Here is a 14,553-nt window from a genome sequence, read left to right as displayed (position 1 = left end):
AGTGATGGGGTTGTTATTCCCATCAAATGTGCTCAGAAGCAGTCCCCAGTGCGACACAGCGTCCCATTCTGGGCTCTGAACTCATAGACATAGAACCAGGCCTTTTCCTTCAGTCAATGGTTAAATATTGAGCATTTTTTTGAATCCAGGCTGTTTTGTTCCCCTCAAGGTGTTTCTGATACATTGAGTTAACATAAAGCAGAACTGAGGACACGGGGTGACAAATGAAACTCCTATGTATATTCTCCAAGGGAAAAAGGCAGCTACTCGCTCATAGAGGGAGATCTTTCTTTCGGTGCTCACTGTTTCTTATACAACAATCTGGCCTGTGATACTGTGTAACAAAAGATGGAGCACACTGAAAAGGGTATATATAAAATGGAATGATGGGGATATGGAAATAATATAATACATGCAATGAAAACCTGTATCTGGTTTACTTTAGCAATGTGTATTCAAAATGTCTCATCATACCTCAGACATTTCGAAACCTGCAGGTATACAAATTGTTAACAAAATAGCCAAATTACCCTTGCCCGCTTTGTAGTTTGTTAGTAGTTTCAAAGATCTATCTATGCAGGTTATGATTTGGGAGTCACTCAGTGCGATACAAATGAACTTGCTCATTCTGGTGTTGAGTTGCCGTGCTCTAGTTAGGCAGCTGTTCATTAAGAGTCTGTGGGAGAGGAGAGGAGAGGAGAGGAGAGGAGAGGAGAGGAGAGGAGAGGGAGAGGAGAGGAGAGGAGAGGAGAGGAGAGGAGAGGAGAGGAGAGGAGAGGAGAGGAGAGGAGAGGAGAGGAGAGGAGAGGAGGCTGGATGTGGGGAAGCCACGCTCCACAATGTGGTGTTGCGATGCCAAAAGTATTGTCTAATGAAAGACTGTCTGGCTGTAATTACATTCAAGCACCAGGAAGAGAAGTCCCGCTTGTTGCTGTGTACTTGTTGGATCCCTCCCATGGACAGCATTGGGAGTCTTTTCATGTTCATTTGTCTGTTTACTTGTTTGATTGTTTATTTTATGCTCATCATGTTGCGATGTCTGGTTGCAGTTAATTGACTGTCTGGGTTTTTATGTCATTGTCTTTGTGGGCATGTTTCACTTGCTAAGGCAGTGCGTTACCACTGGCTGCACACAAGTTTCTGCTCTGCAAAGCATGTACTGGACAGTGGCGTAATGGCTATGGAGTAGACTGACTCCAGTGGCTGTGGTTCAGTAGAAATGGCCCAGTGGTCATTACGTATGTGTGTAGCCCAGGTGGTCTGGCCCTGACAGCATTATTAAGACATCCTTTTTGACAGCCTGGTCCATGGCAGACATGGTGGTCACGCTCCCCTCCTCAGGTTCAGAGCTTAGTTCAGTTCAATCGAATCACCCAGCTGAAGCCGCCCAGCGTAATTATACTGGATTCTGCATAAATTGACGAGAGCAAAGAATTACTGTGATAGATTAAAACACTCATTAGATAGGCTATTGGATGGATTTGGAGAACGTTATAGAGTTGAGTGTTATGTCTCAAATGGCATCCAATTCCCTACATAGTGCACTACTTTTGACCAGAGCTCTATAAGGCCCCGGTCAAAAGTAATGTACAATAGGAAATAGGATGCCATTTGGGACCTAGAAGAGCTCTCCTCAGGTTATTTGCATATCCTTCATCTGCCGGATGTGTCAACAAAGGAGGTGCTTTCACATGGAAAACAAAGTGAATGCCAATTATGCACAGTTTTTCAAAACATTTTGTTCTTCCTTTAATATTAGTCCTCCATGAATTTCAATTAAACCTCACAATTATTTCCTCTTAAGGCAGTGGAAGGTTTCAACGTGAGCTTTATAAATCTATTTCGGATACGATTCGCCTTAATATATTCAACAGTTGCAAAAAGAGATGGAAATATAATTTACCAGTAAGAAAATATACATACGTTATTGCTAGTTTAAACACCAAGAGGTAAATAAACCTTGTTATTGCTAGTTCAATCACCAAGAGGTAAATAAACCTTGTTATTGCTAGTTCAATCACCAAGAGGTAAATAAACCTTGTTATTGCTAGTTTAAACACCAAGAGGTAAATAAACCTTGTTATTGCTAGTTCAATCACCAAGAGGTAAATAAACCTTGTTATTGCTAGTTCAATCACCAAGAGGTAAATAAACCTTGATGTTGCTTTTATATCAAATACCCTCAGGCCTATTTAAAATACACTCGATGCCTTAAGCACATTATTTAATCTAGTGCTAGTTATTAACCAATTGCGTAGAAATAGATTAGTAGACAGTGGTGGTGTGTCCCCCAAATGATTCCCTATTGAGTGCCCTACTATTGCCCTTGGTCAACAGTAGCGCACTCTATTGGCATAGGGCACCATTTCGACATAGACTGTCTCTCCTTGGAGCAGCTCCTCTAACCACCTGCTTCACATATTCTACTATAAGAGAGATTGGCTGCCTTTCCTTCCAGTTCTCTGCTGCCAATGACTGGAAGGAATTGCAAAAATCGCTGAAGTTGGAGACTTATATCTCCCTCACTTACTTTAAAATCAGCTATCGCTGCAGCTGTACATAGCCAATCTGTAAATCGCCCACCCAACTACCTACCTCATCCCCATATTGTTTTAATTTACTATTTTGCTCTTTTGCACACCAGTATTTCTACTTGCACATCATCATCTGCACATCTATCACTCCAGTGTTAAATTTCTAAATTGTAATTACTTCACTACTATGGCTTATTTATTGCCTTACCTCCTTACTCCACTTGCACACTCTGTATATAGACTTTCTATTGTGTTATTGACTGTACTTTGTCCGATGTGTAACTGTGTGTTGTTTTTGTCACACTGCTTTGCTTTATCTTGGCCAGGTCTCAACTGGTTAAATAAAGGTGAAATATCTATTTTTTAAATGGACAACAGTCTAGTCTCACACAAGCTCCTGTTTCTCCCGTTCCCAGTTCACCAGAAGGATGCAGTGGAGAAGGAGGCCAAGGTGATCATTCTGGAGGCTGGAATCACAGATGTAAGTTCCCTTCTTTCTATGGGCTGCGTCTCAAATGGCACCCTATTTGTCCTTTCAGTTGTTGTCCTATGACATTGATTTGACTGGTTTCCTCATGGGCTGCTACAGCAAAGCATATTTGTGAGAGTGTCTGTTTTCCTGAGAGCATAAAGACATACTTTGACAGATTTTGTGTCAGAAATACATGTAAACAGCGAACATGACAGAGCAAATAAACTGGACAAACTCTTTATTTTCTGTGCTCAGCAGTCAGCAATATAAAGCACCTTTATGACGGCGGACGTGTCAGGTGAAACAGCACCGGCTGCCACTGAACCTCCATTTTCAGGACCCACGTTTAGCTTCCCTGGCTGGCTGGCTTTCCTGGGCTCATGTCGGGAACATTACCGTTCTCTACCACGTCTCTATTAAATATACCATGGAGTGTCTCACCTATCTGTGTTACTGATTTAGCAATGACTGTGTTACATTCAGGCCTATATATATATATATATATATATATATATATAGAGATAGATATAGAGAGAGAGATATATATATATATATATATATATATATAGAGAGAGAGAGAGAGAGAGAGAGAGAGAGAGAGAGAGAGAGAGAGAGAGAGAGAGAGAGAGAGAGAGAGAGAGAGAGAGAGAGAGAGAGAGAGAGAGAGAGAGAGAGAGAGAGAGAGAGAGAGAGAGAGAGAGAGAGAGAGAGAGAGAGAGAGAGAGAGACAGAGAGAGAGAGACTTTGACAATATACAGTATGTCATTTAACTTGCCATGTCTATTGAATTGAGAGAGGGAGAGAGCATAAATTCAATACTAGGCCTGAATGGAGCCTATTATCACCAATTGAACTGCTGTTGTGAAAGGGAAGGGAATGTGTCCCAAATGGCTCCCTATGTAGTGCACTACTTTTGACCATGGCCCATAGGGGTCTGATCACATTTCTTGGTATTTTAGCTGTTGCAAAAGCAGCAGCTACTCTTCCTGGGGTCCACACGAAACATAATACAGAACATTAATAGACAAGAACAGAACTACATAAAATATAAATAAAAGGCAGTCTACATATCAATACATACACACAAACTATCCAGGTCCAATAGGGGAGAGGTGCTGTGCTGTGAGGTGTAGCTTTATCTGTTTTATGAAAAAAAAAGTTTTTAAAAATTGAAGCATTTTGCATATGAGTGGCCCCAAATGTTTTTTATATTGCACTATGTAGGGCATAGGGTGCATTTGGGACACAAACAAGGCCTATTCAGATTATGTCTGGTGCTGCACTGCTACCTCAATCTTCTTTGCCCAGCCTGGGTCGGGTGGAGAGTGCTACTCCATTTCACGATTCTGCTCCGAAATGGATTCTCTGAGAACACTGAGATGGATCATGTCTACTGTAATCAGACAGAGACTGAGTTAAGTTTTTTCAAAGTGCCCACCTTCAAGGTTTTTCTATTCTACATACTGTATGTTCTGCTGGATATACTATATTTTTCTCATTGTAGATTGTAGGAGTCAGAAAAGGTGATGACGGGTAGAGCACCCATTTAACTTGTCAATATCTGAGTTTGAAATAAAACAGAAATTCACATTTGATGTTATAGCTATACCATTAGACAACACAGGCATTGGTTGTTCCCCAAATGTCACCCTATTCCCTATATAGTGCTCAAGTTTTTAGCCAGAAGCATATCACTGCTGGCTTGCTTCTGAAGCTTAGCAGGGTTGGTCCTGGTCAGTGCCTGGATGGGAGACCAGGTGCTGCTGGAAGTGGTGTTGGAGGGCCAGTAGGAGGCACTCTTTCCTCTGGTCTAAAAAGTGCCCCAGGGTAGTAATTGGGGACAATGCCCTGCGTAGGGTGCTGTCTTTCGGATGGGTTGTTAAATGGGTGTCCTGACTCTCTGAAGTCATTAAAGATCCCCATGGCACTTGTTGTAAGAGTAGGTGTGTCAAACCCGGTGTCCTGGCTAAATGCCCAATCTGCTTACCTAATAATCCCCAGTTTACAATTTGCTCATTCATCCCCCTCTTCTCCCCTGTAAATATTCCCCAGATCGTTGCTGTAAATGAGAATGTGTTCTCGGTCAATTTACCTGGTAAAATAACGGATAAATAAAAAAAGTTTTGACCTAAGCCCTGTAAGGGAACTATATACGGAATAGGTTATTATTTATTTGGGAGGCATTGTTGTTTCCACACTTCTTCAACACAGATCCAATTATGAGTAGTGTTATATAAGGAATCTGGACAGAAGCCAGATTATAATTGTCCTGAAGTAGCTACCACTAATCCCAGTCAGTTCCCTGCGCTGCTTTGTTCAGCTTGAGTTGTTCTCCTTCCAATCTGTCCTCAAAACTGTGTTTTAGACAGTAAGGGGAAGGAATTAATCAAAAAGAAAACAGAAGCGTGGTTAGTGATTAGATAGCCCCACACAGCAATTTGAATTGATTACAACCATGGTGGCTACAAGTAACCTATCCTGGGAGAGATTGGTTGTGTCCCAAATGGCACCCTATTCCCTATGTAGTGCACTATTTTCGACCAAAGCCCTACAGGCCCCTGGTCAAAAGTAGTAAATTAAATAGGGTGCGGGACAAAACCACTGACTGCACAACTCTGTCTATAAAAAGGATTAAAGCTATCTGTTATGGTTTTACCGCTCTAAATACAATACGCTTTAATGCCTATACTATGTGGCTGCCTCCTGATGACATGTTATAATTGTTTTGATAGTAATAAACAGACAAACATTGATTTCATTTGGAATAAATAATTTATTATTATTTAATTATATGGCTGTTTAACCCATTTCACATAGATTGGAAATCAATCTCATGCCTAGATGCCCTATCAAAAACATTTGTTGATATTGTAAAGGAATATTACAAATGTTTAATTAATGTGAATGATGGAGACCCATTTCAATGGATCAAGAAACAAATATATATATATACAGTACCAGTCAAAGGTTTAATTTTACTATTTTCTACATTGTCGAATAATAGTGAAGACATCAAAACTATGAAATAACACATATGGAATCATGTAGTAACCAGAAAAATGTTAAACAAATCAAAATATATTTTATATTTCAGATTCTTCAAAGTAGCCACCCTTTGCCTTGATGACAGCTTTGCACACCCTTGGCATTCTCTCAACCAGCTTCATTCGGAATGCTTTTCCAACAGTCTTGAAGTAGTTCCCACATATGCTGAGCACTTGTTGGCTGCTTTTCCTTCACTCTGCGGTCCAAATCATCCCAAACCATCTCAATTGGGTTGAGGTCGGGTGATTGTGGAGGCCAGGTCATCTGATGCAGCACTCCATCACTCGCCTTCTTGGTCAAACACAGCCTGTGGGATGGCGTCTCGCTGTAGAATGCTGTGGTATCCATGCTGGTTAAGTGTGCCTTGAATTCTAAATCAATCACAGACAGTGTCACCAACAAAGCACCCCCACACCATTACACCTCCTCCTCCATGCTTCATGGTTGGAACCACACATGGAGAGATCATCCATTCACCTACTCTGCATCTCACAAGATACAGAGGTTGGAACCAAAAATCTCCAATTTGGACTCATCAGACCAAAGGACAGATTTCCACCGGTCTAATGTCCATTGCTCGTATTTCTTGGCCCAAGCACGTCTCTTCTTATTGGTGTCCTTTAGTAGTGGTTTCTTTGCAGCAATTCGACCATGAAGGCCTGATTCATGCAGCGTCCTCTGAACAGTTGATATTGAGATGTGTCTGTTACTTGAACTCTGAGAAGCATTTATCTGGGCTGCAATCTGAGGTGCAGTTAACTCTAATGAACCTATCCTAACTCTGGGTCTTCCTTTCCTGTGGCGGTCCTCACGAGACCATTTTTCATCATAGCGCTTGATGGTTTTTGCGACGGCACTTGAAGAAACTTCCAAAGTTCTTGAAATTTTCCGCATTGACTGACCTTCATGTCTTAAAGTAATGATGGACTGTTGTTTCTCTTTGCTTATTTGAGCTGTTCTTGCCATAATATTGACTTGGTATTTTACCAAATAGGGCTATCTTCTGTATACCATCCCTACCTTGTCACAACTGATTGGCTCAAACGCATTAAAAAGTAAAGACATTCCACAATTAACTTTTAACAAGGCACACCTGTTAATTGAAATGCATTCCAGGAGACTACCTCGTGAAGCTGGTTGAGAGAATGCCAAGAGTGTGCAAAGCTGTCAAGGCAATGGGTGGCTACTTTGAAGAATCTCAAATATAAAATACACATGTGTTATTTCATAGTTTTGATGTCTTCACTATTAAATAAAGGTTAAATAAAAAATTATAAAAAATATTCTGTAGAAAATAGTACAAATAAAGAAAAACCCTTGAATGAGCAGGTGTCCATACTTTTGACTGGTACTGTATATGTTTTTATTGTCACATACACCAGATAGGTGCAGTGAAATGTGTTGTTTTACAGGGTCAGCCATAGTAGTACAGCACCCTTGAAGCAAATTAGGGGTAAGTGCCTTGCTCAATGGCACGTCAATAGATTTTTCACTTTGTTCAGCTCAGCTATTCAAACCAGCAGCCTTTCAGTTAGTGGCTCAACGCTCTAACCACTAGGCTACCTGCCGCCCACTACTAAGCTACCTGCCCAGAGAGAGAAGGCTTATATGTTTACCGGCATACAGACATTATCCCAGCTCAAATTTCCTTTACAAAGAGAGAAAAATATTGGGACATCAGTGCTATGGAGAAAAATACATCTGCATCTATTGTAATAGATATTTAAATGTATCTGTGTGAAAATGTTATCAATAGGCTATTGAAGTACTACCTCTATTTTTATGCCCAATATATCAGCATCCACATGGGGTTTGATATGGTAATAAGGCCCAGCGTGCATGCAAAATGGCAACCCTTTCCCTATATAGTGCACAACTTTAGACCAGACCTCTATGGGCCTGGTCAAAGTAGTGCACCATATAGGGTGTCATTTAGGATGCATCCCCACTATGAGGCCTGTGGCCAGGGGCATGCTGGGATAGCTCTAGAGTTATTCACCACATCAGATGCTGCTCTTGGATCGCTATGGTGCTATTGCACATAACTATAAATAGAACGGGTAGGTGAGTCTCACAGTTCAAAACCAAACAGACTCAAATATAGACACTCGATCACAATCTCCATCTCTGTCTTTATCTCTGTCTGGTTTCTGTGCTATCACAGTATTTTAGAGCTGTAATGCAAAGAGCTGTACTGTATTAGTCGTGTTGTACCATCTCAGCCTCAATGATCTCAGCAGGGACTCACTGTTGGTAGTGACATATGTGTTTTGGGTCTGTAGTGTGTAATGTATTGGTATGTACTCATAGGGTACATTTTTGGTCTTCTTAACAGCCCTCGCAACTCACTATTTTCATTATTGGGAGGGAGGGGCTGAGCAGTGTGAGTTCATTCCTGACCTTTAGAGCAGGTGGGTTCCCGGGGCTGTTGCGGTATGAGGAGACAGTTTGTTATCATCAACTCCTTCCCTTCTGCTTTGTGAACACATTAAGCATCATCATGTGACTCAGGAGGGGATCTCATCAGATGATTTCTGCAGAGACAAATACGAAAAAGACCTTTTTTTTTATATAAGTTTCTTTGGTATTTTTTGTATTTTATTAGGACCCCCATGAGCTGTTGCTATAGCAGCTGCTACTCTTCCTTGAGTCCATAGAAAACATGAAATAATACAGAACATTATTAGAGAAGAACAGCTCAAGGACAGAACTATATAAATGTAAAAGGTCACACATAGCCTACATGTGTGTACATACACACAATATCTAGGTCAAATGGGGGAGAGGCGTTGTCCGGTGAGGTGTTGCTTTATCTGTTTTTTGAGACCAGTTTTCCTGTTCACTTTGATGGGAGTTCCATGCAATCATGACTGTATAATACTGTAAGTTTTCTTGAATTTGTTCTGGATTTGGGGACTGTGAAAAGACCCCTGGTGGGGTAAGTGTGTGTCTCAGTACTGTGTGTAAGTTGACCATGCAAACAATTTGGACTTTTCATAACATTAATGTTTCTTATAAAAACAAGAAGGGATTGTTTTAGCCAAGAAAGACTGACATGCGTAGTGTTGATATTAGCCCTCTGATTACAGTGAAGAGCAGCACCTGACCTTCTTTGCAGCACCTGACCATATGACTGGGCAATAATCAAGATAAGGTAAAAATAGAGCTCTTTATCACAGACAGACCTCTCCCCAACTTCACAACCATTGAATCAATATGTTTTGACCATGACAGTTTGCACACCAAGTCATTTTGTAAAGTGTGCACAGGGAGTCGGGAAGCAAGTTCAGGGAGTGAATAATTTAATAAATGAACGAAACATAATACAAAACCAGATATACGAACAACGCACAGACATGAAACAGAAACAATGATGCCTTGGAGAGGAACCAAAAGGAGTGACATGCATAGGACAGGTAATCAAGGAGGTGATGGAGTCCAGGTGACTGTCATGAGGTGCTGATGCATGTGGCGATGGTGACAGGTGTGCGCAATAATCAGCAGCCTGGTTGACCTAGAGGCCAGAGAGGGAGCACACGTGACAAATTTAGTTTACTCAACTTGTTCAACAGCCACATTATTCATGATCAGATTCAGCTCAGGTCTAGAGCTTAGGGAATGATCTGTACCAAATGCAATGCTCTTAGTTTAATAGATGTTCAGGAGTTTAATACATGTTCAGGACTAGTATAATAGATGTTCAGGACTAGTTACTAGCCACCCATTCTTAAAACCGACAGCAAATCTCTGTTTAGGGTTGCAGTGATTTCTCTAGTTGGGATTGCTGATGCGTATAGGGTTTAATCATCAGCATGCATAGACACACAGACTGTTTAATGTCAATGGCAGGTCATTGGTTAAAAAAATAATGTTAAATAATTGACAACCAAGAGAGCTGCCCTGCGGTACAACACCCTTTACATGTTTAACATTAGATAAGCTTACATTAAAGAATACCCTATGTGTTCTATGACAGAGGTTGAAAATCTAACAATACAGCTCCCACAATCGTCTTATTATCAATTTCTTTCAACCAATCATCAGTCATTTGTGTCAGTGCAGTACATGTTGAGTGCACATTTCTATAAGAATGCTGAAAGTCTCTTGTTAATTTGTTTACAGAGAAATAGTATTGTTTCAGGTCAAACACAATTTTTTCTAAAAGTTTGCTAAGAGTCAGCAATAGGCAGACAGCATTGTGTCGAGGCACAGAAATGGGGAAGGGTATCAAAAAATGTCTGCAGTATTGAATGTCCCCAAGAACACCGTGGCCTCTCATTCTTAAATGGAAGAAGTTTGGAACCACCAAGACTATTCCTAGAGCTGGCCGCCTGACCAAACTGAGCAATCGGGGGAGAAGGGCCTTGGTCTAGCAGGTGACCAAGAATCTGATGGTCACTCTGACAGAGCTCTATAGTTCTTCTGTGGAGATGGGAGAACCTTCCAGAAGGACAACTATCTCTGCAGCACTCCACCAATCAGGCCATTATGGTAGAGTGGCTAGACGGAAGCCACTCCTCAGTAAAAGGCACATGACAGCCCGCTTGGAGTTTGCCAAAGGGTACCTAAAGACTCTCAGACCATGAAAAACAAGATACTCTGATCTGATGAAACCAAAATTGAACTCATTAACCTGAATGCCAAGCATCACGTCTAGATGAAACCTGGCACCATCCCTAATCTGAAGCATGGTGGTGGCAGCATCATGCTGTGGGGATGTTTTTCAGTGGGAGGGACTGGGAGACGAGGAAAAAATTAACTGAGCAAAGTATAGAGAGATCCTTGATGAAAACCTGCTACCGAGCTCTCAGGACCTCAGACTGGGGTGAAGGTTCACCTTCCAACAGGACCACGACCCTAAGCAAACAGCCAAGACAACGCTTTGGGACAAGTCTCTGAATGTCCTTGAGTGGCCCAGACTTGATACTGATCGAACATCTCTGGAGAGACCTGAAAATAGTTGTGCAGTGACGCTCCCCATCCAACCTGAAAGAGCTTGAGAGGATCTGCAGAGAAGAATGGGAGAAACTCCCCAAATACAGGTGTGCGAAGCTTGTAGCGTCATACCCAAGAAGACTAGAGGCTGTAATCGCTGCCAAAGGTACTTCAACAAACTACTGAATAAGGACTGAATACTTATGTAAATGTGATATTTCAGTTTTTTTTACAAACCTGTTTTTGCTTTGTCATTATGGGGTATTGTGTGTAGATTGATGAGAGAAAAAAAACATTTGAATCTATTTTAGAATAATGCTGTAACGTTTCAAAATGTGGAAAAAGTCAAGGGGTCTGAATACTTTCTGATGTTGTATGTTTGTTTTTTGTGTGTCTCTTCTTGGACTTCTATTTAATCTGCATGGCGGAAATTTCAGTTTTACAGCGTGATTGAAATTGAAAGGCAATTTTCCTGCTTTAGCGGAGACTTCATTCATGCTATGCGCTGGCTATGTCGGCTCAATCGGAAATTACCTTTACATTTCTATCACGGAATCTGTAACGCTTCTGTTCAGCTTTACAGATAGAATAGAGCCCTTTGATTTAATAATCAACATTACAGCGTTGTCTTGCACGAATTTGTCATTATATTAATTTAATGTAATTGAAATCATAAAAGGTCAAGGTAGCATTTGTTCAGTTGTAGGCTTATACTGGTATTGTTGCTCAGTTGTTTTACATATGCATTTAATACATTACTTTAGTAGTAATATTGTTGTTTGTCTTCCTCCTATATCGGCAAATTGAGTTGTTTTTAATCGGAGCATGCAGTGTATGCTGAACAATTAGCTGGAGTTAATTTTCCATTTAGTGTATTACTGGTTTATGTTATATTCCCTACCTTATCAAACACAATAGGATGCCTACATCTATATTATGATTAGCAATTGGTACTTCCTGTGCCAGACATTTCACCAACATTTCACCAATAACTATAATTTTTTTCCAAAAACAATCTCTGCTGGAGAAGGGAAGACCGAAGCATTGGCAGAGAGAGAGAGAGAGAGAGAGCTAGAAAGAGCGAGAGAAGAGGTTGTTGGAGACCGAGAATAATAGAGAGAGAGCAATCTCCCATCGGATTGACCTTGGTAGCTTTTATCAACTAATTACTGAATAGATGTAATCATTTTGATGGCAATATAACTATTTACTGCTCACCACCAAACACTACATTTATCCCAGAGCAACAAAAAAAAAAAAAACGATTTCACTTTTGACAGATTTGATCAAGTTTATCATTTGGATCACAGTGAAAAGATTTAAATGTTGATGTCGTTTTATCTGTTTCCTCTCAAAGGGCATCTTAACACACCCCTGCAGGATAGAAAGGTCTCTGTGGAGATCAGGCACTTTCACTACCAAGAGAGACATTTCAAATGAGTAACTGATAATTACATCTTTTCATTTGAATACGCATAAACAACAAAAGTAGAACAGGCAGGCACCATGAAATGAGCACAAGCCCAAATGTAATGGATGAATACCTGTCGGAGGTATCTGTCTCAAGTGACTGATTGCATATCAATTATAAATGCATAAGGAGAAATTTGATTAGAATGTTTCTTAAATTAAAATAGAAGGTTCAGGAGTTTCCCTCATCACCTCCTCCCTTCTTCCCACAAATCCGTCAGTCAATGAGTCATAAAAGAGAGGCAACATTTATTTGGAATATTATTTGTTTTTCATTTTTGTTTGTAAACATATTTGAATTGCGCATTGCAGAGCTGTGCAAGAGGGCTACTGTGCCGTAAAATGCAGGATCCTGTGCAATATAGTATGTAGTAGCACTCTTCATTACAAATTCATGTTTACTTACTTAAGGGTACAAAGTCTTCATGTAAAAAGAATATCAAGCTCAGAAACGAATCCTAGTTTCTTATCCCAACACCCTGTCCTGACATTCCCCTGTGTTGCTACTTTGTGTGTGTGTGTGCCAACCCATTACCATTGGCCACACTTCCTCAGATTAGCACTAATTAAACTGTGAAATCAGAGCCATTGCCTTAAGTCACTCTGTACACCATGAGACACCATGAGACATGAGCCAGGCTGGCTGGCCAGAGAAAGGGGTGGCAGGGGAGGGGATGGCTCAGGCTCAAGCACCCTGGCCCACTGCCACTCTCCCCTCCCTAACCATCAGAGACATGGGGTAATGTACAGTATGCGTCTCAAATGGCACCCTATTCCATATATAGTGCACTATGCTCGGGTCAAAAGTAGTGCACTATGTAGGGGATAGAGAGCCTTTTGGGAAGCAGACATAAGTTGCTTGCCTGGAGGACATTTTCAGTTGAGAGCGGGTCACATTGGTGTTTGAGCGGTGGGGTGGGGAGGGTGCTGTGGGGGTGGGGAATATTGTTGTCATGACAATGACATGGGCCTGGTCCAGAGGGGGTGCAGCTAATGATGAATAATTATGCAAGCTTTTAATGTTTTCTTTTTTCTCTCCTTCCCATTGTGGAAAATGTGACCTCACCCCCTTCCTGACTTGTAGTGTTTAAAAAAAAAAAAAAACATGACTTTGATAATGGCCACAAAATTGTTGTGAAAAATGTGCCACACTGTTACCCTCTGGCTGTGTAGCAGATTTTCTTACTAGTGCTCTCAGGTCTTCAGTGTTTAAAAGTCACCCAGTTGTCTGTTTTCTTCTTCAACTAATGTGGCTGATTAAACGCCAACAGAGCCACATTATCAACACTGTGAGGGTCGGGTGATGAATACATGTCTGTACCAAGGGGAAGGCCTATCCCATCTCAGTCACAGTACGAGAACGTTAAGTCAATATTGTATTCTCTTTCTTTGTTTCTGTAAGTTGAATTATATTTGAGTTATTGTATTCCATGCTGTATTTCACTGAGACTCTTATATCTTTCCAATAGAATAGAATAACATCATTTTCCCTTAGGTTCTGTATAAAGTATATGACGAACAGCTGTGGAAGACCACCTCCACTGACAACAGCACATCCCCAGCTAGCCACCTGTAACATTATGCCAGTGAAATGCATGCTCTCGGAGAGCAATCCCATTCAGTGGATAAGCGTTGAACATCCTGCTCGCTTAATTTCAAGGTTTCTTCATTCACCCCGGCAGATACACAGGTGGTCAGTCAAAAGACACTTGGGAGAGACGACGTCTCCTCCCAACAATAACTGTTTTCAGAATTCTAATTGTGTTCGTAGCATGCATAGATCTTTTCAACATAGAGCGCCCATGCGCGCTTGCACACACAACTGAGAATGCCTCGGAGTCTCCTGAATGAATTGGCTCTCTTTGTTCCTGGCAGGCTGAGGGGATTGTGATAACAATAAGGTCCCTGACAATTCTAGGCTTTTTTAACATCTGGTAGTTCTTTGCTTTATGATGTACTTATGGAGCCAGACCTCAGTCTACTCAGTACCAGTCTACTACTACTCCTCTTCTTCTTACACTGTGTAGTGGAAGAATGTGCTAAGTAACTGTACCTTATCTGAGCTACTCATTTCTTACACTCTCATGCACTAGCAGT

General features: G+C 41.0%; 1 protein-coding gene across 1 annotated transcript in view; it reads left to right on the top strand.

Annotated features, from left to right (window-relative positions):
* Positions 1–14,553, top strand: part of LOC112227382 (receptor-type tyrosine-protein phosphatase N2) — a 144,087-nt gene that overhangs the window by 79,021 nt on the left and 50,513 nt on the right. Inside the window, exon 14 of the mRNA XM_042307841.1 lies at positions 2,951–3,015. Coding sequence (XP_042163775.1) covers positions 2,951–3,015 — 65 coding nt within the window. The remainder of the gene's footprint in view (positions 1–2,950; positions 3,016–14,553) is intronic.

Source organism: Oncorhynchus tshawytscha, linkage group LG28 (genome assembly GCF_018296145.1).
Source record: "Oncorhynchus tshawytscha isolate Ot180627B linkage group LG28, Otsh_v2.0, whole genome shotgun sequence".
Classification (NCBI taxonomy): Eukaryota; Metazoa; Chordata; class Actinopteri; order Salmoniformes; family Salmonidae; genus Oncorhynchus; species Oncorhynchus tshawytscha.
The sequence above is the reverse complement of the archived record's forward strand: the minus strand, read 5'-3'. Positions and strand labels throughout refer to the sequence as shown.